Raw genomic sequence first — 23,845 nt, forward strand, 5'->3', positions numbered from 1 at the left:
TTTTGTGTTGTCCTAACTCCAAACTGCTTCTCCAGCACAATTTGGGGCCAGCTTTTCTCTGGATTTCACAGCAGGGGGTACTTCAGGCTTTGGGCTCTGAACCAGTGTTTTAACTTGCTCTGCCCACCCATGCCCGGAAGAGGTCCTCAGCTCCCACAGTCACCCAGGCCAACAGCTAAGAAATCCAACCAAGCCTTATTTAAGGTGAGAAATGTGGGTGGCCCTGTTCCCACAGCCCCACTTCCAGGTTGGGGAGATACAATACTGGTTCTGGCACAAGAGGTGCAGGATTCAGACTCCCTTATTTAGTGATGGCCAGGGACACTACACAGGCTGTTGTTTCCCTCTGCACCAGTGAGTGAAGTTATCAGGGCATGTGAGTAAGGAGGGATGGATGTTTTGTGGGCTGCTGGGTCCAAACTCATTGTAAACTTCTTTCTGTCAAGCTCCCTGCAGAATCAAAGGTCCCTGTGTGGTAGGAGGAACTGACCAAGGGCTTCCTTCTTCTGCTCACGTAGTCTGGGTGTCTGCAGGGTGGTGCTGGCCTGGAAGAGGCAGTGTGACACACAAACACACATGGAACAAACACACAGGAATAGGGAACTCTAACTGGGAGGGGCTGGCTGTAGGACAAGCCCTGGGAGTGAAAGGAAGGTGTGGTCAGGATGGGCCTGTCGCTCAAAGGATAACTTCCTAGATGAGACCCTACAGAAGGCAGGAAGGGAGCATTGGAAATGAGGCTGGGGAGAGGGGCAGCCTGCAGGGCCTTGGGGATTCTAAGGCCAGCAGGAGGAGTGGTGCTCTTCTGAGAGCGGAATAGAGAGGTGGAGGCTGTAAGGAGAGCTTCAGTGTTCTTGGCAGCTCTGGGAGAGCTGAACATGGGCTCTCAAAATCCAGAGCACCAGGGTGAGGGCAAGGTGGGGCATAAGTCAACCTTCACACCCTGGTACAGTAGAGGACTTTAGGGATGGCTTGGGCAAGGGGCTCGGGAAATGAGAGTGACAATCAGTTCCCAAGGCCACAGGGCTCCTTAAAGGACTAGACCAAGCTGAGAGTATTTCTTTGGTGGGTGGGGCTTAGCACAGAGACAGGCAGTGAGGAAGTCCCTAAAGCTAGTGGCCTCATGCAAGCCCAGGACCCAAGGGTAGTACTTCCTCAACTGCTATGCATCCAGGAAGTGGGTGAGGAGGATTGTGGGACCAGGCAGCCTGGAGTCTGAAAGAGGTACCTCAGGGAGGGTCCAGAGAGGCTGGGGAGGGAGGGGCCTCCTCAAAGCTTACTCCTGGAGACCTCCAAACCTCAGTGGCTCCCAGATCCAGACAGGAGGAAGTGAGAGGGCAAGGCCCTCGTCCACCTGCTCTACCGCTACCCACAGCCATGGCCTTGGCCCAGCAGCTGCGTTCGGAGAGGTGAGAGTGTATCCACATTCCCTCCCAGGCTTTCTCACTGCTCGCAGCAGGCCTGTGAGGGGCTATGGGTATGAAGAGGTTGTCCCTTTTGTTGCCTGGTATCAGTGTATCAACACCAGATGCAGACTCCTGCTACTGTTTCTGGAACCTTGACTTTGTGGGTCAGCAGTGAGAATTCTAAGGCTCAGAGTGGGGAGTGGCTTGGGTGTGACCAATGGCCACAAGATGAGTAGATGGCAGAACCTGAGAGCATAGGTGTCCTGGGGACGAGGCTTGGGTTCCTGGTACTTTGCAGTCAGAGGTGGCTTTCTATCAGCTGTTCAGGCAGAATCATCCTCTGTGTTTCCTGTCTTTGCTCAGGGTTAGGATCGCTCTGCTAACGGATTCTATTTCCTTTTCCTGAATGGCCCTTAGATGTCTAACACAATGTGTGTGTGTGTGTGTGGGGGGGGTCTCAATGACTATTTTTCCTTTGCCCTGCCTGCCCGAGGGTGTTTTAGTCTTTTGGATCACAGCTGTGTCTCTGGGAGGCAGAACAGTGCTGGTACACACTAGATGATGAATAAATCTGCTAGAGCTCAAGAATGACCTAGATCTATCACGGACAAAATGGCCAATGTATAGATAGGAAGAGCAAGGCCTGGTGGCCCTGGTCCTGGCTTCCTCATTGAGTTAGCCCTTGCTCAGTGTCTCTTCTGAAGCCAGGTCCGTGCTGCCATCTGTATTCAAGGACCCAAATGACAGAGCTTGGAATCTGTTCCCTGGATCAAACAGAAAGCAATATTAGGGAGCAACCCTCCCTCTGAACCATTTGAGAGACACCAGAGCTGGGTCTGGCTGTTGAGGCCCAGGTGGGAGCACAGGGCCATGGAATCTGGCAAAAATGATGAGGCTTCTGCAGATCAAAGGTCAGAGGGGGCTTGTCTGTGTGACAATAGGAGTTAGCGCTGGGGCAGGGGTCAAAATGGCCCTCCATAGTGCAGGGTTCAGAACATACCTGTGATGCCCTGCAGGGCTGAGTGTTTCCTTCACCCACTCTGCCCTCTTCACGGTTGTTCTCTGCCCTCAGAGGAGCAGCCCCCCTCCTCTGCCCCTCATGAGGTCATGGGTCCATGTCCAAAGGCCATCCTATCCAGCATTTCCAGTGCTGTCTTTAGAATCACCCCAGCAGAGGTACAGACAAGGAGACAGTATATACAAACAACATCCCTTTCTAAAAACTTGTGGACAAACATCCAAAGCTAAACAGGGCCGCTTCAAGGGCAGCTGGGGAGTTTAGTTCCTATAGCCACATGTCCAGCTCCTCCTGTGGTTGAGGTACTTTGAACCTGCAGCTTTTAGGATTCCTCCAGACCAGGTCCCCAAGTTGACCACCACTGGCAGTTCCCCTGTGCATGGAGCCTGGTGTCAACCCAGCAGAACCTGAGTGGGTCCTGAGGGGACAGCTATCCTGGAGGTTTAGTGGGTTCTCAGGCCTCTGCCCTATCCCCACACCACAGCCTCCTTGCCACCCTAACAAAGCCACCAGGCTACTCACACTGCATCTGCCAGTGTGCTGGCTAGACACAGGTAATTGCTGAGAGCCTCTTAAGGACTTGGGGTCATTCTGGGCACTTAGGGATGCAGTGTGAGAACATCGCTGCCCTTCTGAGATTATAGGGACCCTGATTGTCACAGAGGGCATCTCCTGACCATATGACATTGTCTCCATTGTTAGAGGGGTAGGAGGAACCAGAGGATGGGGAGAGGCTCCCAAAGTCTCTTCTGGTCCAACCTGCTATGTCTTTTGATACCAGTGCTGCCCAGCACACTTCTAGGTTCTTCTACCCCAGAAAAAAGTTGAGGTCCTTCCACAAGCCATGAAGATCCCTTGTGTGGGACCTGCCTTGCCTGGCCTCCTCTGACCTTGTTCTGTCTCACATCCTCTGTTCTTTCAACGTGCCTCTCCAAGATTCCTTGAAATTGTCCCTCTTACATGGAAGCCAAGCCTTTGTACTCTCTGCTGCCTCCCCTGTCTGAAAGGTCCTCCCTACTGGCTGCCATTGTCAACTCTGTGCTTTCCTGCCTTTGGCGGCAGGGAACTTCGCTTCCCTCTGGTGGTTCTAACTTCTGTGGTGCTGCTGATTCTTTGAAGGGTTGGTAAGGGTCACCTCTCCCTCAGAGAGGTCTTGACCGTGGTGAAGCAGGAGTATTACTCGTTGAGTATTCAATTTCCCCACTCCTCAAAGCCATGAGGTACAAATGACTGGGTCCTGTTCTATGGTCCAGGTGGCAGAATGTGGGAACAGGCCAAGGACTGGGGTTCATCCAAGATCCCTCAGCTGCTTTGTCTCAAATCCCAGCTTCCTGGCCTGGGCAAGCTCCTTAACCTCTCTGAGCCTCAGGTGCCTAGATCCTGGTGTGCTCTCAGCACTACCAGCTATATCATTGATCCCTAGCCTTCCAGAATGACCCATGGCAATTCCTCCCTTTCCCACTCCTTCCTGGTCCACCTCAGCCTTAGTCCCCAGGAACTTACTACCGAACGAAATATTGCACTAAGCCTCTGGCGGAAGTAGATGGGACCAATCTTCCCAAGGGCTCATGTGGTCACCAGTGCCCATAGAGGAACTCTAGACTGGTCTGCTGACTCCTTGAGTCACTGCTTGGTGACACCAGTGTCCTAATGTGCCATCCAGGGATGGACCAGGCCCCAGGGGGCAAGGTGAACAGCGTGGACTGGGATGCAGTGTGCAGGCTCCTGGGCCCCCTGCTGTGACACATTGTAAGGAACACATTGTCCCATTTGTCTGTCAGGCACTGTCAGGGGGACCCAGTTACTCTCCCTCCTTGTCACCCTCCCTCTTCCCCCCCTTCCCTTCCCATCTCATCCTCCTTGCGCTTCTCCCCCCCCTCGTCCTCATCTCTTCCTCATTCTTCCCACCCTCCCCACACTCTTCCTCATCCATATCATCTTTCTTGTCATCCTATCCTCCTCTCCTATGCCTCTGCCTTCCCCTCTTCCTCAAGGGTCTCGCTCTGCAGCCCAGGCTGATCCCTTTCTTCCACCTCTGAATTTCTAAGATTACAGATATGTGCCAACAATACCTGGTTACCCGTTTCCTGCTTCCTGGTCTGGGTGCAAGTGGCTGGCTGGATGACTTTGGTTGTGCTTGATGGCCTGTTTTCTCTTTCTCTGATTGCCCTCCTCAGCCCTCTTCCATTCAGTGGCAACTCTTCCCCCAAAGGGTCTTAATTCTTAACCACAGCCATAAGCCATAGACAGACGGCTCTCAACCTAGCCATGCCAGATCAGCCCCACCAAGCCATTCCCCAGACCTGCACACCAGCTTTCTGTTGGATGTCTGCCCAGAGACCTCTCATTAGCCTGGCCTGAACTGAGTCCTGAAGCCCTGCCTCTCCCTGTGCTGGTTAGAAGCAGGGGGCACTTGGCTGGGCAGGCTGGCAGTTGTGGCACATGACTTTAGTCACAGTACACAGGAGGCAGAGGCAGGGGCTTCTCTGTGAGTTCTAGGCCAGCCTGGTCTACAGAGTGAGATCCAGGACAGCCAGGGATACACAGAGAAACCCTAGAGAGAGGGGTGAGAGAGGAAGAGAGGGTGATATCTGTATCTATGTGTGTGTGTGTGTGTGTGTGTGTGTGTGTGTATACATATATATATATATATATACATATATATATATATATATATATATAGAGAGAGAGAGAGAGAGTTAGAAGCATCATTCTTGCCACACCCATTTATTCACTGAGCTATGCTGCTGCCTTACCTTGGTCCTGTGTCTCTTTGGAAATGCATTAGGCTGAAGGGAAAAGAGGGACTGGTCTTGGCTTAAACAGTAAAAGTCCAGAGGAAAGCTGCACTAGCTCTGTAGCTCAGGGGGTGCCACAGACTCCCTCGGTCTGCATCATGCCTTTGTCTCATGGGTGCCCTGTGGTTGCTACAGATCCAGATGTCACCCACGCATTGACTAGAGCTAGTCACATGGTTGCTTTGGGCCTCAAGGGCACATGGGAACAGGAATAGGGCTGCTGTTTTGTATGCCAATTATGACATACTGCCTATCTAAGCTAGGCACATTCCATGCTGAACATGGCTGGCACTCGACTGGCCAGGAAAAAACAGGGACACACAGAATGCTAATAGCATCATCTTAGGTCCTATCTTTTGTGTGTCCTGTCCTATATGGCCTATCTCTCTTAAGGCCACCTATGGATCTGTCTTATTCAGGCTCTGCCCCTCCTTTTCTATCCACATTGATGGCTGCCTATGGTGACCCCCTCAAATCAGGCTTTTCCAAAGTCCACCTGGTTCCCTGCCCCCCAAGACCCTCAGACTAACTGAAGGGCCATCAGGTTCTTCCCCAGGGCTCAGAACCTTAGTGTAAGCTGTTCCTGATGCCTGGAAGGACCTCCCCAGTTTCCAGTGAATTCCAGTTGATCTACCTACATAGTCAGCAGTTCTCTTCACGGGGGTGAGGGCCTCTGTCAGTCAGCCTCATGTTACCATAACATAATACTGCAGTCAATATATGAAGTAAAAAGGTTTATGTGGGTTCATGGTTCTATAGATCCCAGTCAAAAGTGGGACACCCCTTTTGTCTTGGGCCTTGGCATTAGAGCAAATTGAAGCAGGAGTACAAGGCAAAGTGAATCACTTGCATTTGGAACCAGATGTAAGTGTAGAGGCTGGAGACAAACATGTTCTCAGTCCCCCTCAGGGCAAGCCTTGGGTACCCAAGCACCTTCCATGAGGCCCAGCAATTCCCTGGGGATACTCTGGGGACTAAGCCTTTAACTGTGACATGTAGGGGACACTCATACAAACCCCTGCAGGCTCCCCAGCACACTATTCATGCAGAGCCTAGCACAGGGCTGCCACGGAGGGGTGCAGGCTCCCAGGTGGGCAGAGTGGCTGCTGAGTGGTTGCTTGGACGAGAAGCCGGCTGGTGATGCTCAGCTCCAGTTCAGTATCCCTCATGCTCGGGACTTGACCTGATATTGCTGGCTTCCCAGCATCAGTGAGGGGCGGGACATGAACAGGGAGCAGGAGGAGGAGGAGTGCAGGGCCCCACCAGCTTTGCCCAGAACAGGCAGAAGCGGTACCTGATCCCTTCCTCCGGCCCTCCTTCAGTGACTTTGAGCAGCTTCCTGATGATGTGGCCATCTCAGCCAACATCGCTGACATCGAGGAGAAGAGGGGCTTCACCAGTCACTTTGTAAGTCAGCAGCCTCTGTTCCTTTGTCCTCTAACCTCTGACCCCCTTGCCCATCTTTTGTCCCTTGTCTCAATAAGGCAGCTTTTCTCTGGAACACCTGGTAATTCTCTGAGATGTCTTGACTGGTTTCTCTGGACAGGCTGATTGCCAACATGTGCTGGATAGAACATGGGGTGCTTCTGAATGTATCCAGGCACACAGGACACCCCATTGAAGTCCCACCCCACCCAGTACAGTGTTGGGCTTGAGAAAGCCTAGTCCCTCTCTGTGACCTCTGACCTCATCCTGTGCCCGCTAGCTTCTGCCCTGACTTCCTGTTTCTATGCCTGCCTCTGGGTCCTCCCTACTTCAGTGTCCTGTGTCAATCTCTGGGATCCCTTTATCCCGGTCCCTCTACCTTCTGGTCCCCTGACCTCCTTAGCAATTCCACCTCCAGTCCTTCTCTACCCCCCCCAACCTCTCTATTTTCTAGACCCCTCCATTTCCCAACTTTCATCTCACAACCATTCCCAAACTCCCCCTGCAACTTCCCAACCCTCTGCAGCTGCCCCCACATCCCAGCCCCCTCCTCCCACCTGGCCTCTCTCCTCCTCAGGTTTTTGTCATTGAGGTGAAGACGAAAGGAGGATCCAAGTACCTCATCTACCGACGCTACCGTCAGTTCTATGCCCTGCAGAGCAAACTGGAGGAACGGTTTGGACCAGAGAGCAAGAGCAGCCCATTTACCTGCAGCCTGCCCACACTGCCAGGTAGGCTGTACTCTGCCCTGATGTTCAGAGCTGGCCCTGGTCCCTGCCTCACCTTCCAGCTCTGTAGAATGTTATTTCAACCTCTTTTACAAACTATCCACTTGGTCAGAGGTCCTCCTGTAGCCAGAGGCTGGCAGTGTCCCCCAACAGCCCCCTCTCTGCCACCTCTGTATGTGTGTTCCCCCATACTGCCAGCCCTTTGTTTTCTGCCTCCTAATATGACCATCCACCCACTGGGAGCTCAGATTGGGATCACACAGTACCTGGATTCTAGTTTTTCCCTGTCTCCCTCAGCCACCCATGAGGATCCTTCTTTGTCCCTTGAGGAAGCAGGGTAGCACATAGTTCTGAGTATAAATAGCCTCCAACCCCATCCCTATCCTCCCAGGCCTCCTTTTCACATGCCCCACCTTGTTCTACATCTCCAGTGCCACACCCTCCTGAGCTAGCCCAAATGACTCCTTGGAGATGCAGCTGTCATGTCTTGTCATGTGCATCTTCCCCAAGCCTCAGAGGCCTATCCTTCTTACCTTCTTCCAGCCCACCTCCCATGTGTGTACACCCCCTACTCTGGAAAGAGCCATATTCTTTTTATCCATTCCCAACAAGGATGCTAGGCTGAGTGGCAAGGGCCCTCCCATCCAGTTCCTCCCTCCCCCACTTGGGAGTGGTCAGGAGGGTGCTCTGCCATTCCAAGCTAACACCTCTCTCCTTGGATTCCATCCTCATTCTCCTACTCCATTTAACTTCCATGAGCTCTGGCCTGTTTCCTGGACACACTGTCCATCTGCAGGGTAACTGCATAGGCTCCTCCCTGCCCCACCAGCTGATGAGCTATTGTGAAGTGTCCCACCCTTGCAGCATCTCCCTCTGCTCTGGTTTCAGCTCCTTCCACCCCACCAACACTGACCTCAGGACAGAGTCCTGTAGTTCTGGTCTGATGTCTGGAAGCTGAGGATCCTATTTACATTTCTTCTACTAGGCCTCCTCTATCTCCAATTCCCCTTCTGCCACCTGATTCCTGTTCACCCTTGTACACACTCTGCCCTCCTGACCACCCTAGGAACAGGACAATATATCCCTGCCATCCTTGTCCTTTCTTGTCTTCTCATACCAGACATCCACTCTGGCAAGCCAACAGGTGGCTGCGACTATCACTTTTCTGTTCATGGATTCTGTCTAGTTGCAACCTTTATAAACTTTATAAACCTCCTGGTGTTATAGGCACCCACCCTGCCTGTCCTGTGGCACAGGGCTGGCTGGATAGGATTGCTTTCTGGTGCAGCCCTCTGGGTGGCAGCTCCTCCAAGTGCCTGCCTCCTACCTCCTGCCTCCTGGTGCTCCTGGAGGATATTTGTCATATCACCTGCTTCCTCTTTCCCAGAACACTGCTCCTTGCATTTGGGGCACAGCTCTTTCATCTGCCCCACAGGTACTTGGTCCTCTGCATTTGTCAGTATGTGTGAGTGGGGCTTGGGACCCATGGTTTTCTAACTATGGCAGCCTATCAAGCCCCCACCTCCAAGATGCAATATAGTTATTCTGGGGATCCCTACCTAGTGAGATGCTTTCAAGATCTTGTGATAGGACTGTTATTTAAGCCTGAGGATGGAAACCATTGTGATCAGGGCAGGCAGAGATCCCATGCTCAGAGCTAAGGCTTGTGAGTGTGTGTGCATGAATACATGCACATTTGCTAAAGAATGTTGTGTGTGTGTGTTTACATGCATTTGTGTGTAAAAGCATGTTACATCTGTATGCATATGTTTAGTGTACACTGGATGGGTGTGCACATAGACTTTATGTGTGCATTTGCATATATGTGTATACATGTGAATGTGGGTACACTGTACATATGTATGTGCTTACATGTATGCATGCATCTGTTCCTGAATGCAGTATATCTTTGTATATGTGTGCACATATGTGAGTGTCTATATAAGTTTATATGTGTACATTTGAGTGAATGTGTGCTCTTGCGCATGCATATGTGTATGTGCATGTATGTGAGTGTGAATGCACATGTCTGTGTGGGTGAGACTGTGTGTGCATGGGCTTGTTATGTTTGTGCTTTGCATGGGTGTATAGAGTATATACAGTGTGTTGAGTGTGTATGTGTATGAATACATAAATGTGAGAGAGTGTATGTGTATACAAACCTTTATATAGGCATGACATAGAGAATTCCCTCTATCTTCTAGAGATGGTATGATTAGAAGATGCAGTTGGAAATTGTCTTGGTGACACCCTGATTCCATGACAGAAGGCAGGAAGAGCTTTGAGCTGGGGAGAGGGGCACTGGGCAGTTATCTGCCGGTGGGGCAGTTGAAGGGCAGGCACCATGTGGTTCAGGCTCTGGGCAGCTTTTTTTTCTCCACAGCCAAAGTCTACGTGGGTGTGAAGCAGGAAATTGCTGAAACCCGGATCCCCGCCCTCAATGCCTACATGAAGGTACCTGCTGCCATGACCCCTTGGTGCTTGAGTGGTCAGAGAACACTGAGGGCTGGGTATTCCTTGGGGCATGAATTTGAGAACTGGGCTTTCTTTGAGGCCCCCATGGCCCCATCTTCAATCCTAAGAAGTCTGGCTGGAAAGGGAAGCAGGGTATGTTCTCAGGGATCCAGGAGCTAGCTGGATCACAAGGAGTCATGCTTGAGTGTGCCTGCTCCCCCAGGGCACCTGCTGCCCAGTGTGGATAGTGGCAGATAAACCACAAAACCACACAGAGGTGTCTCATGCCTGCACAATGGGGGCATAACAGCAGATCACATCCCCTCCCACAGGCTAGAGAAGGGCCTTTTGAGCTCATACCTCTTCTCACCCAGGCACAGTTGGACGTGGGCTACATTCACTGTCCTTGGCTCGCTGTTCTATGTGTTCCCACTATGCACACTGTCAGCTTTCTATGTCACGGGGACACAGAGGAAACAGTGTTAGAGGCAGAGGCCAGGGTAGACAGGAAAGGACACCCTCCCATTGCAACCATGCAGGGAAGGGCCAGTATGCCTTGTAAGGTAATGAGCACCCTGTCACTAGAAGCATCCAAGCCATGGCTTGGTGGAAAGCCTTCCTTGGTGTCCAGAGGTGCCTTTCACAGCTGGAGAGCTCTGGGTTTGGAGACTTGTTGGGATGGGTGCCTTGGAGTGAGCAAGACATCCTCCCTCAAGAAGCCACGGCATTCTCCTCTGTGTGGCTTTGGGCAGATCATTTCCCTCTCTGATCCTAGCTTCCAGGTTATAGGGTAAGTTCCTGGCATAACCAGTTGCTGTCTCTGGGAACATTTAGATGATTCCAAATGAACTATTAAACCAGCACCGCTCCCCTTCTCAAGCTTGGGAATTGTCTCCTTCCACTTCTGAGGGCTAATAACCCATATTACCCTCTGAGAAAGCTTTAGCAGAGATGAGTAGAGGGTGCTGGTGTGGCGACAGGACTGTCTAGATCTTTGTGCCGACTGCCCACCCTGTCCTGCCTCTCTCCACACAGAACCTCCTGAGCCTGCCCGTCTGTGTGCTGATGGACCCCGATGTCAGGATCTTCTTTTATCAGTCTGCATATGATGCAGAGCAGGTGCCGCAGGCGCTTCGCCGGCTGCGACCGCGCACGCGCAAAATGTAGGTGACCATCACTGCTCTCCCTCAGAGCCAGCAATTGAGTTCCATCTCTATCCCCCAGGGGTCGCTGCTGCTCATTCCAAAGGGTTCTGGGCTCCCTTCCAACCCTGACCCTCAGAAAAATTAACCAGGCAAGCCTAGAGGCACCATAATGGTGGAATGGTGCAGGTTTCTGAGCAGTCACTTCTTGAAAAGGCCAAGGAAAAATAGGCAAGGCTCCTGAACCCGAACCTCCCCCCCCCAAATTCCCTTTCTTCCCAGCCACTTCTCTGTGTACCTAGGAAGGCATAGTCTGAATTCCAGCCACGCAGGCACCTTCCACAGCCTCTGTTTCCTGGGCTGAAATGGAATAATAACACAGTGAAAGAGCCAAACTGAAGACAAGTGGAGAGTTAAAGGCTCTGAGCCATGACTTCCTCTCCAACCTTTCTGTCCCCAGGTCTTCTGTGGGAAAACAACCTTCCTTGGGGCAGTGGTGGGAATACAGTATGAGGGGCTGGCTGCAGAAGCATCTGGGTTGTTGGCAGTGTATAATCTTTCTTTCCTGGCCTCTCCGACCCAGAAACTGAACCCTAGGGGATCCACAAGGCTGACAGCCTTTTTTCTTTCCCTAGCAAGGGTGTGTCTCCACAAGGTGCCATCATGGACCGCATGGAAGCTCCAAGAGCAGAGGTATCCACAGACTAGACCTCATCCATGGCAGCTATGGAGTCCACCTGCTGTGCGCTATGGTGCATTTACATGGTGCTCGGTACCAGACAGGAGTAGGGTCCACAGCCTCAGCCTTGAATGCTGAGCACCCCTGCCTAGCTAAGGGCAGGGAAGTGCCCAGCACACAGAAGCTTGCTGGGATTCTCAGGCCAGCCTTGCCTTGTGGGCCGACAAGACCCTGTCCTCTAGATATGCACAGCTCCAGAAACACACAAATGACATTTCAAAACCAGTGTGGGTAGTGCCCTGGTAGAGAGCCGCAGGGTACAGGAGGGCTGTAGTCTACAGCGAGGCCGACCCGGCTCAGAGTTTGTATGTGCACCCTACCAGCTCTAAAAGGACCATCTGCTCTGCAGCTGGGGAGACCAGGGCTCCAACCTGAGGTCCTCCACAAACAGGGGCTTTATTAGCACCCTCAGGTTCCACACCTGTAAAAAGGGCTGGCAAAGTAGTTGTAGGCCTTGGAGGGCTCAACAAACATTTTCTCCCTCTCAGCATGGTGTCCTTCTCCTCAGGCCCTGTTTGACTTCACTGGGAACAGCAAACTGGAGCTTAGTTTCAAAGCTGGAGATGTGATCTTCCTTCTCAGCAGGATCAACAAGGACTGGCTGGAGGTGAGATGGAGGTGATATCAGAGAGTGGACAGAAGAGGCAGTGGGAGCAAGGATGAGAGTGAAGTTAGGAGTGAGGGTGGGGGCGTGGGTGGGGGCGTGGGTGGGGCATGGGCGGGGCGAGGGTGGGGCATGGGCGGGGCGAGGGTGGGGGCGTGGGTGGGGCGAGGGTGGGGGCGGGGTGGGGCGTGGGCGGGGCGAGGGTGGGGGCAGGGGGCGGGGACGAGGGTGGGGGCGTGGGCGTGGGTGGGGGCGGGGTGGGGCGTGGGTGGGGCGAGGGTGGGGGTGGGGTGGGGCGTGGGCGGGGCGAGGACGAGGGTGGGGGTGGGGGCGTGGGTGGGGGCATGGGCGGGGCGTGGGCGGGGGTGCGGGCCGGTGGGGGCGGGGTGGGGGCAGGGGTGGAGTGAGGATGGGGGTGAGGGATGAGGCAAAGGGAGAGGGGAGGGTGGAAGAAGGGTGGGGTGAGGCAGTTTGAGTTTGTTGCACAAGCAGACAGCATGGAAAATATCTTGGGAAGCCTGAGGGTAGCAGTCCTCTGTGACAGTCATTGAGGTCCCAGCAGGTCTGTGTGACCTGTGAGTCATAGACACGGTAGAGCCATGAGCACTGACAAAGCAGAGTGTTCACCCCACAGTGCATGCTGAAGTCAGAGGACAGCTTTCAGGAGTTGCCCCTCTCCACCCCACTCCACTAGGCTGGTCCCAGAGGTGGAATTCAGGTTGTCATGCTTAGCAGTAAGCCTCTTCACCCCAGAGCCATTTCATAGCCTCTCTGTTTTAGTTTCTTGATCATTAACAGGGCTTCTAGGAAGATATTCTTAGCTTTGAGGAACTGATAATTCCTGGGGAGGGTGGACTATTCTGTATAGTTCAGGGTGCTTGCAGCATCCTGTTCTCCCCGCTAGATGCTGGCAGGGTACCCACCCAGTCACAACAATCACAAAGGTCTCCCCATGATTGCTTTGGGGTTCAGACTTCCCCCATTAAGAGAGGTGGGGCTCATATGTGATAATGTTATATCCCTGGCCAGCAGCAAGAATGGCTGTAATTTAGAGCAGGTGTCCATGCCTGAGGACATTTAGTGGAGGAGCACTTGCCTAGTGTGCAAGGTCCCGGGTCCCACTGTACTACAAAACAACAACAGGACAGAATATTCGACTAGCGTATCTGGACTGTTTGCTGTTTTTAGCTGGCCTCTTGGACCTCAGGAGGTTGCTCAACACCATGGTTTCCTTTCCTGTAAATGACAAAAACATTGTTTCTTCATCAGTTCCTGGCAGGGATAAGGGAGAGGCGGATGTTGTCCAGGCCTTGTCGCCAGAGAGTCTGAGTGCCTTGTTCTCGGTGCATGTGAGGGTACTGGAGATGAGACCCTGAAGCTGGGACCCCTGGGTGTTACTTTGCTCCACACTGACAAGGAGTGGCTATGTGCCAGGTCCCTGACCTGGGCCTGGCCTTCTCGATCAGATAATATTGTCACCATTGGACACTGTCTGCTCCTCTGTGTCTAAAGAAGGCTCTGGGTTAGGCTGAGGCAGGGTCCCTGGTGTCCCAGGACTGGAGAGGAGTGAGGGTGGCAGGTGTAGGGACTTGGCTGTTTAAGCGTCTGCCTCTTGGTGCAATGGGTCTTAGAAGCTAGGCAGCAGCCTTGTCTACCTGAGAGGCTGCAGTGATGACTCTGTCCAGTTTTCTGGAAACTCTTACTGGCTGGCTTGCGGCCACCATCAGATCTTAGGCTATAGGAACTGGAACCTCAGTTTATGGGTCTGTGTGAAGGCAGCTAAGATGACCTGAACTCATTCTTTAGGACCCAGATACAGTGCTATGCTTATCTAGTTCTGGGGAAGCAGAGACAGGTGTGCTTGCTGGGGCTTGCTGGCTGGACAGACCAGCCACAAAATGGCGATGTTCTAGTTTGCTTTCTATTGCTGTGATAAACACCATGACCAAAGACAACTTGGGGAAGACATGTCAGGTCATACTTCATCTCTTAGGGAAATCAGGAGAGGAACCTGGATACAGGAGCAGATGCAGAGGCCCTGGAGCGATGCTGCTTACTGGATTGATTCCCATGGCTTGTTCAGCCTGCTTTCTTATACAACACAGTACCAACAGCCCAGGATGGCCCCACACACAGTGTGCTGGACCCACCCACATCAATCATTAACCAAGAAAATGCTCCATAAACTTGCCCACAGGCCAATTTGATGAGGCATTTTCCCAGCTGAGGTTCCATGTTCCCAGATGATCCTATCTGTGTAAAGTTGATAGAAACTAACCAGTATAGATGAGTTGTAGGCTTCTAAGAGACCCTGTTTCAAAAAGGAAAAATGTAGATAGAGCCTGAAGAATGACATCTGAAGTTGTCTTCTAGCCTATGTATGTACTCATGTACATGTACACACACATAAATATGCACACAATACATGTACACATATATTTACAAGCATATGCATGTATGCACACATGCACACACTCGTATAAATACACATACACATGCATATGCACTATGCATACATGCACACACTCATAAATACATATACATGCACATGCACACACATATAAATACATATACACATAACATGTATATGTACACATGCACGCATTCATAAATATACATACATATGCATACACATAAATATACACCATGCATATGCACATGCATACACTCATAAGTACACATACATATACATGCATATGTGCTCAAAAATCTTTGCTGAAGCAAAAAATGAGGAGGGGGAGGAGGGAGATGAAGGAGCAGGAAGAGGAAGGGGTGGGGAAGACAGAAAGGCATACAGCTTTCCAGGTGAATTTAGAGCTTTTCTGTAACTGAAGCACTGGTCTTCTGGGTTGGGCAGCTTGAGGAACCTCCTCACCTCTTCTCCCCATGTTAGTTAGCTTTAGTCACTATAACAAAACACCCAAGGCAGCTTGCTTATGAAGAGAAAAGGTTGTCTATGGCTCACTATTTGGGATCTCCAGTTCCTTACCAAGTGACTCTGTGCTGGGGCCATTAATCATGACAGAAACCTGTGAGAGTGCAAAACTATTGCATTGTGATCAGGAAGAAAAATAAGTAAGTAAATAAAAAGTTAAATAAAAAACAGAAGAAAGAACTAGGTCCCCACTGCCCCATTAAGGGAACCCTCTCCCTAGTGACAGAAGGCACTTCCACTAGGACTTGTTTTTCCAAGCTCTATGCCTGTGACACATGGACTTTGGGGAACAATCTAGGGGACCTTGCTATTATAAAATAGAGTGTGGGTCTCTGAGATGCTTCCCCAGGCCTCTCTTCCAGATGAGGAAGCTTCTTTTCCCCTGCAGGGCACATCCCAGGGAGTCACTGGCATCTTCCCAGGCTCCTTCGTGAAGATCCTCAAGGACTTCCCGGGGGAAGAAGACACCACCAACTGGCTGCGCTGCTACTACTATGAAGACACAATCAAAACCATCAAGTTGGTGGCCTGCTGGGAGAACAGGGCAACTCACCTTCCTTGCCAATCTATACTCTGGTGTTGTGTCCCCCATCCCCTCCTTGTCCTGCTGTTGTGGCTCCCATTGCCTTCCAGATACACCACAGGGCTGTAAGCTATTGCTGAATTTGATCCTGGTCCCCAAGCATGTCCCTGATGCTTCCTCTTTTCTACTGTCCTCCTTAGGGACATTGCAGTGGAGGAAGACCTCAACAGCACCCCTCTGTTCAAAGACCTGCTAGCACTCATGAGGTGAGGGGGTTGAGTGGCAGAGAAGGAAGGGAGCCTGGAGAGGACATTGGGGTGGAGGGGGAGGCTACCAACTGTGACAGCTTCAGTCCCTACAGCCCCTGCCTCCAGCCCCTGCAGCCCATGCCTGCATTCCTACAACACCTGCAGCCCACGATGCCTTTAGAAAAGAGCTAAGCAGGCTGCACAAGGTCAAGGCTCAGCTGAAGTCAAAGTGTGACTATGGATCTGCTGTTAGAACATATCTCTGGGTACAACCCCCAGCTGGGGAAATCACCACCACTATCCTGTGGTCCAGGCCATTGCTGAACTGTTATTTCATAGAACCATAAAGTGCTGTCCCATACCTCTTGTTATCTGCTGTGTGCTCAGATCCCTTCAGTGCATGTACCCACATGTATAAACACACACACACACACACACACACACAAAACAATACACACCCACAACATATATAAAAAGCACAAACACAGTATGCCCAGACATGCACAAACATACAATATACAGAACACAAAACAGTCAGTCATAAACACAAGGAAACACAAATATACATAGGCATGGAAGATACACACGTACAAACACACAAAACAAGCATACACAGGAAACATGAACAAATGAACACGTGCACACTCACAATGTCCCGCTGGCCATGCCTACTTCTCTCTTTGTTGCCACTGTCAACGACATTATCCTTTACTCACATACTGTCTCATTCTTTTCTGGGGATAATTTTCAAGAAGTATAATCATGGGATAGTAGTTCTGCAAGATGATTAGATGAGTCCTGTTGGGTCAAATGGTACATGGGAAGTCAGTTCAGATCTTGTTCCCACCAGTCCCGTGGAAGCATAGCCATCCTCCTGCAGCTGTCTGCTGGTTCCCACAGACTTTCCTGGACTGCCTCACCTTCTTCTCTTAGGAAACTCAAGCCTTCCACCCACTCATGTGCAGGATACTTCAGGCTGCACCACTAATGGATTACAAATCTCCCTCTTCCTTTCATGCCTCAGTTCCCCCATCCAAAGAATTGGAGTACAGTTGCTTGGATGATGAGGGCCAGTACCACACTCTGTGGACCCAAGACCCTGGGTTCTCCCTGGTAGCCTCAGATTAACCCTGATGTGTTCCCACAGGCGTGAGTTCCAGAGAGAGGACATTGCCCTCAATTACCAGGATGCTGAGGGGGACCTTGTTCGTCTACTGTCAGATGAGGATGTGGAACTCATGGTGAGGCAGGCCCAAGGTCTCCCCTCCCAGAACCGCCTCTTCACATGGAAGCTACATGTCACCCAGAAGGACAACTATAATGTCTACAACACAGTTCCCTGAGTTATTGGGGTCCCTGTGGCAAGGAGGGGGTACACAGCAAAAGACCTACACCCTCTAATAACATGAGCATCTCAGGGAGGCTGGGATGAGGTGCAAACCTCCTAGGCCAGTGGCTGGTGTGCCCGCTGGACCAGGATTCTACTAGAATTTGGCACCTCTGAGTTAAATAAACCATTTTGTCTCAAAGGATCAGACTTGGGAAATAGAGTTTTGTGGAGAGGATCAGGGAGTAAAATACCATTGACTAGGGCCCGTTGCCCTTCTGGGTGATGTTACAGGGAGCACGGTAAACCCTGATCTTCCCCCCACCCACCCAGCACAGAGAACAGACTGCCTGAATCCCCTGCCCTTCCCAGCCCTGGGAAGGCATGTGAAGGCATAATGGCAGGCAGTTGCGAGGATTAGCCTGAGTCCCAGGGCTACCATGACAAAGTAGCACATGAGCTCCCTCTTGTATGTCTTCTCTCTGTGTGGATCTGTCCCTGTGTCCAGTTACCCCTTTTTATCTGGATACCTATCAGACTGAATTATTAGGGACTGTAGTCATGGCCCCATTTTAACTTGATCACCTCTATAAAGACCCCATTTCCCAAAACTGTCATGTTCTGCACTTTAAGTGGGGATTTCTAAATGACTTTTTCAACTTGAACATATCAATTCAACCTATAACCCTCATGTCATCCATGCTGTTCCCACTAAAAGGGCAGGGGGTCTGCTGCAGGTGCAGAAGGCCAAGGCTGCAGTAATACAGCTTCATTGATGAGCAAGGTTTCCATGACAGTAGGGAAAACCTGAGAAGATAAAGAGACAGTGTGCCTCTGGGCTCACCTGTAGAAGAGACTTGAAAGGGACTCCAGAACAGGCAGACTGACTTCACTGACATCACCCGGCTCTGGCTCATAGATTCTGGCTGTGGAGAAAGCCAGGATTTAAGGATGACTGATTTTTCTTGAAAAGAAAGCTGAGGAAGTCACCAAAAGTGAGGGAAGAGCACTTGTCAAATATAGTGTGTTCAAATCTCCATAGAACTCCTCTGTAATCTTGGCAAGCCTAACTAAAGAAAGATGGGAGGTGGAGGGAAGAGATACCTGGAAACTCATGGGCCAGCTAGCCTGGCATGATAATAAAAGGTAATAGATAATAAAAGAACCTGTCTCAAACAATGTGGAAGGAGAAGACACCCAAGATTGTCCTGTGACCTCCATACATAGATCCTGGCATGCACACACATAAAGGATTTTAAATAATAGAAGCTGCAGTGAGCAGCAATGCAGAATAGATAGTCAGCTCCAAGAAATGTAAGGCCAGAAGCACAGTGGTGATTCCAGCAATGGACTCCTAACCAAATACAGGCAGTCTCTCACTCCCATGCCTGGCCCACACTGAAGGGTGAAGGTCTAGCTGTCCCAAGGCCTAAACACAACTGTTCACCAATAAACAGTTCATGCAAACAGAAGCCTAGGAAAGAGATTAAAAAGACCAAGGAGGAAAAGTCTTGGCAGGCACATTGAAATGCACATAGTAGGTACAATGGACTTGGAAGAATTAGTTCACCCCAAATACTAAATATGAAATCATGACCAAACAAACAATAACAACATTAAGCTTCAAGAAGAAAGAGAGAAGGTCAGTATATACAGTTGCTATAGTTTATTATGTAAAATGTTTAGTTCTTGGCAAAAAAAAAAAAAAAAAGTCATAGTCAGTTCCCAGAGGAGTATGAGGGTAAGTCATAGAACTGCCTTTGAGGGTGGGCCAGATGTTGAACTTAGGAAGCAAGGACCTCAAAACTTTGGTGTAAGTAGGCTCAATTCATACTCAGCAAATTAAAAGGCAGTATAGAAGCAATGAGCACTCCGACAGAGATTTGCACACCTGAATAAGCTTGAGAACAAGAATTACATTGTGCTGCTAGAGTTAAAAAGTAAAGTAGCTGGCTCTCGCTCCTCGAGTCACTGTCCTGCAGTAACTCTTGTGACATGCCTTTTTCTTTTACTACCTCCATGGAGTGAGACACTAAAGTGGTGACAGGGTCTTCTTCTCTACGTCCATCTGGGACTGTGGTGGGGATGTCACCCGTTGACTTGTGGCTGCCAGAGAGGTGTGACGTGTTCCACTGCGCCCATTGCCACGTGTTGCATCTCGCCTGGGACCTATCAAAGTCTCTTGGGACCGTGGCCTTCTCCAGAGTCACAAACAATATTGTTTTGTTAGAGCCCTGTCTTGTTGGCATTGAAGATCCTCTCAAATGCAGCAATACAACCTTCTCTTCTATAATTCCTGTGGGGTTTCTATTGGTTTCCATCTGTATTCCACCCATGCTGTGCTGGCTGGCTTGAGATGTCACTTCTGCCTTTCCTGTGATAAAATGGCATGCTGTCTCTTAAAAACAAAGGCCATAGTAAGTGCATCTGAGATGGATATTCATGATGTGCCTCTAACAGAAAAGATTTGGAGCTGAAAGAGAAGATAATGCTAATGCAGGCTCCTTTAAATACACTGATAAAGATTCTGAAGGAAGTACTCTTGATCATTTTAACCAAGAAAACTGAATAAACAAGCACTATGAATGAGAGGACTGCCACATGTGGTGACATGTGACTATAATCCCTGCACTTGAGATACAAGCACAAAGATCAGAAATTCAAGATCACCCTTGGCTACATTTTGAATTGAGGTCAACCTAAGCTTCCTGGGAACTTGTCCCAAAATCCCTACTGAACTCAAATAATTGTTTTTAGAGTATGCCTTTGAGCCTTTGCCTTGTCCCAGCTTACCAACACACTTACTTTGGGGAGTATTTTTTCTTTCTTAATAAATTGTGACTCTATTGCTTTTTTTTTTTTAAAAGTAAAATAGCTGAAGTGAGAAATCCATGGTGTCAGTGATAGATTTGAATGGACTAAGAGTAAGCATGCCGAGAGACAGAGCCAGAGACAGGGCTGTTGTGGTCACACCTTCACAGCAGCTGTGGCAGCCTGCACAAGATCAAGCCAGTCAAGATCCCAGCATAGATGAGGATGTCTTGGCAGACCTATCCCTTATAGGGGAACTTATAGCAGTGGGTGGTTGCTGTGAGGGGAAAGTCATTCTCTTTTGAGGATGTGGCTACTGGTAGGTTTCCCTTATTCTAGTGGAAGACCACCACACCCATGCCCAAATGGGCAGCACTAACTGAACTTGGTGAGTTACCAAACTTCTTTCTGAGAAACAAATCTTACTTGGTACAGTCTTTGTCTCTAAACAAAACAGTTGTGTTTAGTGGCCACAGTGGCCTCTGTTATATCCTGCTTTGATGGTTCTCTATGCCTATCTAAAGTAAAATGTCCAAATTGGATGTGAGTGTTGGCTGATGATGAAGATACAGATAAGGGCACCAATAAACTTACCAAGCTATCTGGTGACAATAGTGTCAGTCATCGGTAGGAGAAAACCGCTCTGCAGAATAAGCAGTTGAGGACCCCAACCAATCACCCCTTGTTTTTGATGACTACACCTGATGTCCAAGTACTACTGTCACAACCACCAGACATTCAGGAGCAACTGTGAAAAGCTACCGTCTACCATCTTTGAACAGAGTATCCAACTTGCCATCTGTTATTATTGGATTGAAACTCTGTGTGTGTGTGTGTGTGTGTGTGTGTGTGTGTGTGCACGTGTGCGCGCGTGCATGCGCATGTACACGCGCACACATGCACACACGTAAAAGTTGGACAACCTTGAGTGTCATTCTTCAGGCACCTTACCCTTTTGGCTTGAGGTAGGATCTCTCATTGGCCATGAACTTCATCAAGGCTAGCTGCCAGCCAGCTTCCAGGGGTCCATCTGTCTTCCTTCCCTTCTTGCCATGGCTGAGACTACAAGCATGATCCACCATACTTGGCTTCTGTGGGAGTTTGGGGCATTACACTCAGGTGGTTACAATTCAACAGCAAGTTTTTACTGACCCATCTCTCCAGCTCTGGGTATAATCTCAGTAAGGGTATGACTCAGTAAGGGTATAATCTCATTGTGAACTGGGAAGAACAAAGAGTGTGACTATGTCTGGGAACTGCCTGCCTGCCAGCCCCCTTCCTAGATGTCCTGTAACAAGTATGGTTCGGTTTTTATTTCTCCCTAGGATGTGTGTGCTGTGAGGCCTCTGTACAGGGAATTTTGGAGGAAGCATAAACACTTTTTTTTTTTCAAACTATAAACATGCTACAGTCATAAAGCCTAAGATTCCACAATTCCCTCAGGGTCATTCACACAATGGCAGGGATTCCTGGGATCAGGGGTGGTGGTGCTGATGAATCAAAATTGACTACTTGACCCATATTCTATGAGTAAAGATGCTTGTAGACAAATGTGCCCACTGGGGTATCGAGAATATCTTGGGGCTAATGAAAGGAAACTTCAAACTTCATCCCTGCAGAATGATAAGCCCTTGCAGAATGATACAGTGATAAGCCCAAGAATGTGTGTATGAGAGAGAGAGCAGAGTTAATGTGGTCAGCCAGGTTGACTGTGACTCATCTATTGGTTTCTCAATTCATGATTGGGAAATGGCTGGTGGGGACAGATAAAAGTGGAAGGAGAGATGATAGACACACAGAAATTACAATGCCATGATATGTGTATTTGTTAGTTACTGGCCTTGAACAATTTGTAATGAGTGATGACCAGTGGATCAATGGAAATGCTCTCATTGAAAATGGGCCTCTAATGGTTGTGGTGGCACATACTGGTAGGATTTACTAAGGAGGTGGAGGCAGAAGGATCACAAGTTTGAGGCCAGTCTGGGCTACAAGGCAAGTTTCAGGACAGCCAAGGCTACACAAAGAAACCCTCCAAAAGAGAAATGGACCTCTTTTAATTTGTTATCCTATGGTGTTTAGTAAAGGGCATTGTTGCCCCATTATAAGGTAACACCATTTAAACTCTTTATATATGTATATGTATACATTTTAGGAAGCTTCTATAGTAGTAGGTTTCCATTCTTTTTTCAAAGTGCCTTTAGCATTATTTATTCCTCTCCACATTCCCTCCTCTACCCTGCCCTCCCATAATCCTCACCATTAAACCCTCCCTGTACTACTCTTCCCTTTAACCTTTTATACTACTCCATTCTATCTTATTCTTGAAATCCCCCATTGTTAATTTCCTGGCCTCTGTGGGTATTCCAAATGGAACACATATATCTGAAGATTCAAGGCAAGTATCTTCAAATGAGAGATATTACACATCATTTGTCTTTCTGGGTTCCCTCACTCAGAATGATTGTTTACAGCTCTGTACATTTTCCTTGAATTTCATATTTCTTAACATCTGGTTAAAAACCCATTGTGTAAACATACCACATTTTTATTACCTATTCACCAATTGACAGACATATAGCCAGGAATGGGCTAATTCCTTTGGAGTTGTTGCAGATGAGGTTTCATAGACCATCCCCCAACATTACAGGCTATTGTCAGTGCTCTTAGAACTTGAGAGTGAGACCCTATTGGAGAAGCCACCACATGCTTCAGTATTAGAACATGGAGAAACCAGCTCTTACTCGCCTGAAGTTTCTGCTTTATTGCCTACCATTCGTAGTGTTAGAGAGTACTGTACACAGTACTGATGGAAGAAAGAAATCACCAATCTTATCCATTTATGAGCCCTGTGAGCTAAAACAATGGCTTGCCTGGAAAGACATACCCACTATTGTAACAGTGGCATGAATGTTATGGGAGTATACAACCATTTCCTGATTGGCTTTAAGGCCACTCCATAAGTTGGAACCCATATCTGGCACCATTACTTGTGCCAAGGTCCTGTGGCTAGGCAGGTCATAGGCCCTAGAGGAGAACCAACTACTATTACTCTTCTAACTGGACTCCTTGAACTCATCCCTTATACCCATAGATTAGTGCAGGGTCAACCCTCACCAGAAAAACGTCTTTTTGCAGTAGATAGTGACTAATATGGAGAACCACAACTGATAAAGATGCAGACAATTGGAGGCAACTGAATTCTCAGCCCTAAATTGAATCTGTGTACCCAAGGCTCACTGCAGAAGAGGGGATGGTGGTTGGTGTCTATAAGAAATCGGTTTTCTTGGCACATCAGGGGAATATATGAATCTATAGCAGTTGAGACAGCATGCACAAGACCTCTGCAGGGCCAGGTCCAACAAAATCCCAGCATGGAGAGTGGGGGTGGGCATGAAGTCCTACCCTTAGTTAAGGAGCTATTGGCAGTTGGTATCTTCTAGAAGGACAGTCAGTTTTCTTTATGGATGTGGCCCCTGGTGGGTAGACTACCCTTTTGTGACAACTGCACATCCAAGAGTATATTGGCAACAAAAATTGTACTTGATTTTTTAAAGAGGGCACAAAGTTGGGTTGGTAGAAAATGGTGGGGGGTAGATCTTGGAGCAGAGACAAAGAGGGTGAATGTGATCAAATACATTGTTAGATAGTCTGAAAGCACTGGTAAAAATGAAGAAAAATAAAAGA

The 23,845-nt window shown here is 49.4% G+C and overlaps 1 protein-coding gene and 1 pseudogene across 1 annotated transcript; both read left to right on the forward strand.

Annotated features, from left to right (window-relative positions):
* Window positions 1-1,049: 1,049 nt before the first annotated feature.
* Window positions 1,050-17,552, forward strand: Ncf4 (neutrophil cytosolic factor 4). Its single transcript, XM_051189309.1, has 10 exons — window positions 1,050-1,409; window positions 6,545-6,629; window positions 7,225-7,378; window positions 9,759-9,829; window positions 10,865-10,992; window positions 11,607-11,664; window positions 12,219-12,317; window positions 15,638-15,768; window positions 15,973-16,038; window positions 17,168-17,552. Exons 1-10 carry the CDS (start codon window positions 1,378-1,380, stop codon window positions 17,361-17,363), a joined length of 1,020 nt encoding a protein of 339 aa, XP_051045266.1. The 5' UTR covers window positions 1,050-1,377; the 3' UTR covers window positions 17,364-17,552.
* Window positions 17,553-19,070: 1,518 nt separating this feature from the next.
* Window positions 19,071-20,152, forward strand: LOC127225744 (protein Mis18-beta-like; annotated as a pseudogene).
* The last annotated feature ends 3,693 nt before the right edge of the window (window positions 20,153-23,845 follow it).

Source organism: Phodopus roborovskii, unplaced genomic scaffold (assembly GCF_943737965.1).
Source record: "Phodopus roborovskii unplaced genomic scaffold, PHOROB, whole genome shotgun sequence".
NCBI lineage: Eukaryota > Metazoa > Chordata > Mammalia > Rodentia > Cricetidae > Phodopus > Phodopus roborovskii.

Coding starts and splice junctions, on each gene's coding strand:
- Ncf4 (XM_051189309.1), top strand. CDS start 1,378: ATGGCCTTGGCCCAGCAGCTGCGTTCGGAGAG. Junction 10,993..11,606: donor CGACCGCGCACGCGCAAAAT/GTAGGTGACCAT, acceptor TTCTTTCCCTAG/CAAGGGTGTGTCTCCACAAG. Junction 11,665..12,218: donor TGGAAGCTCCAAGAGCAGAG/GTATCCACAGAC, acceptor CCTTCTCCTCAG/GCCCTGTTTGACTTCACTGG.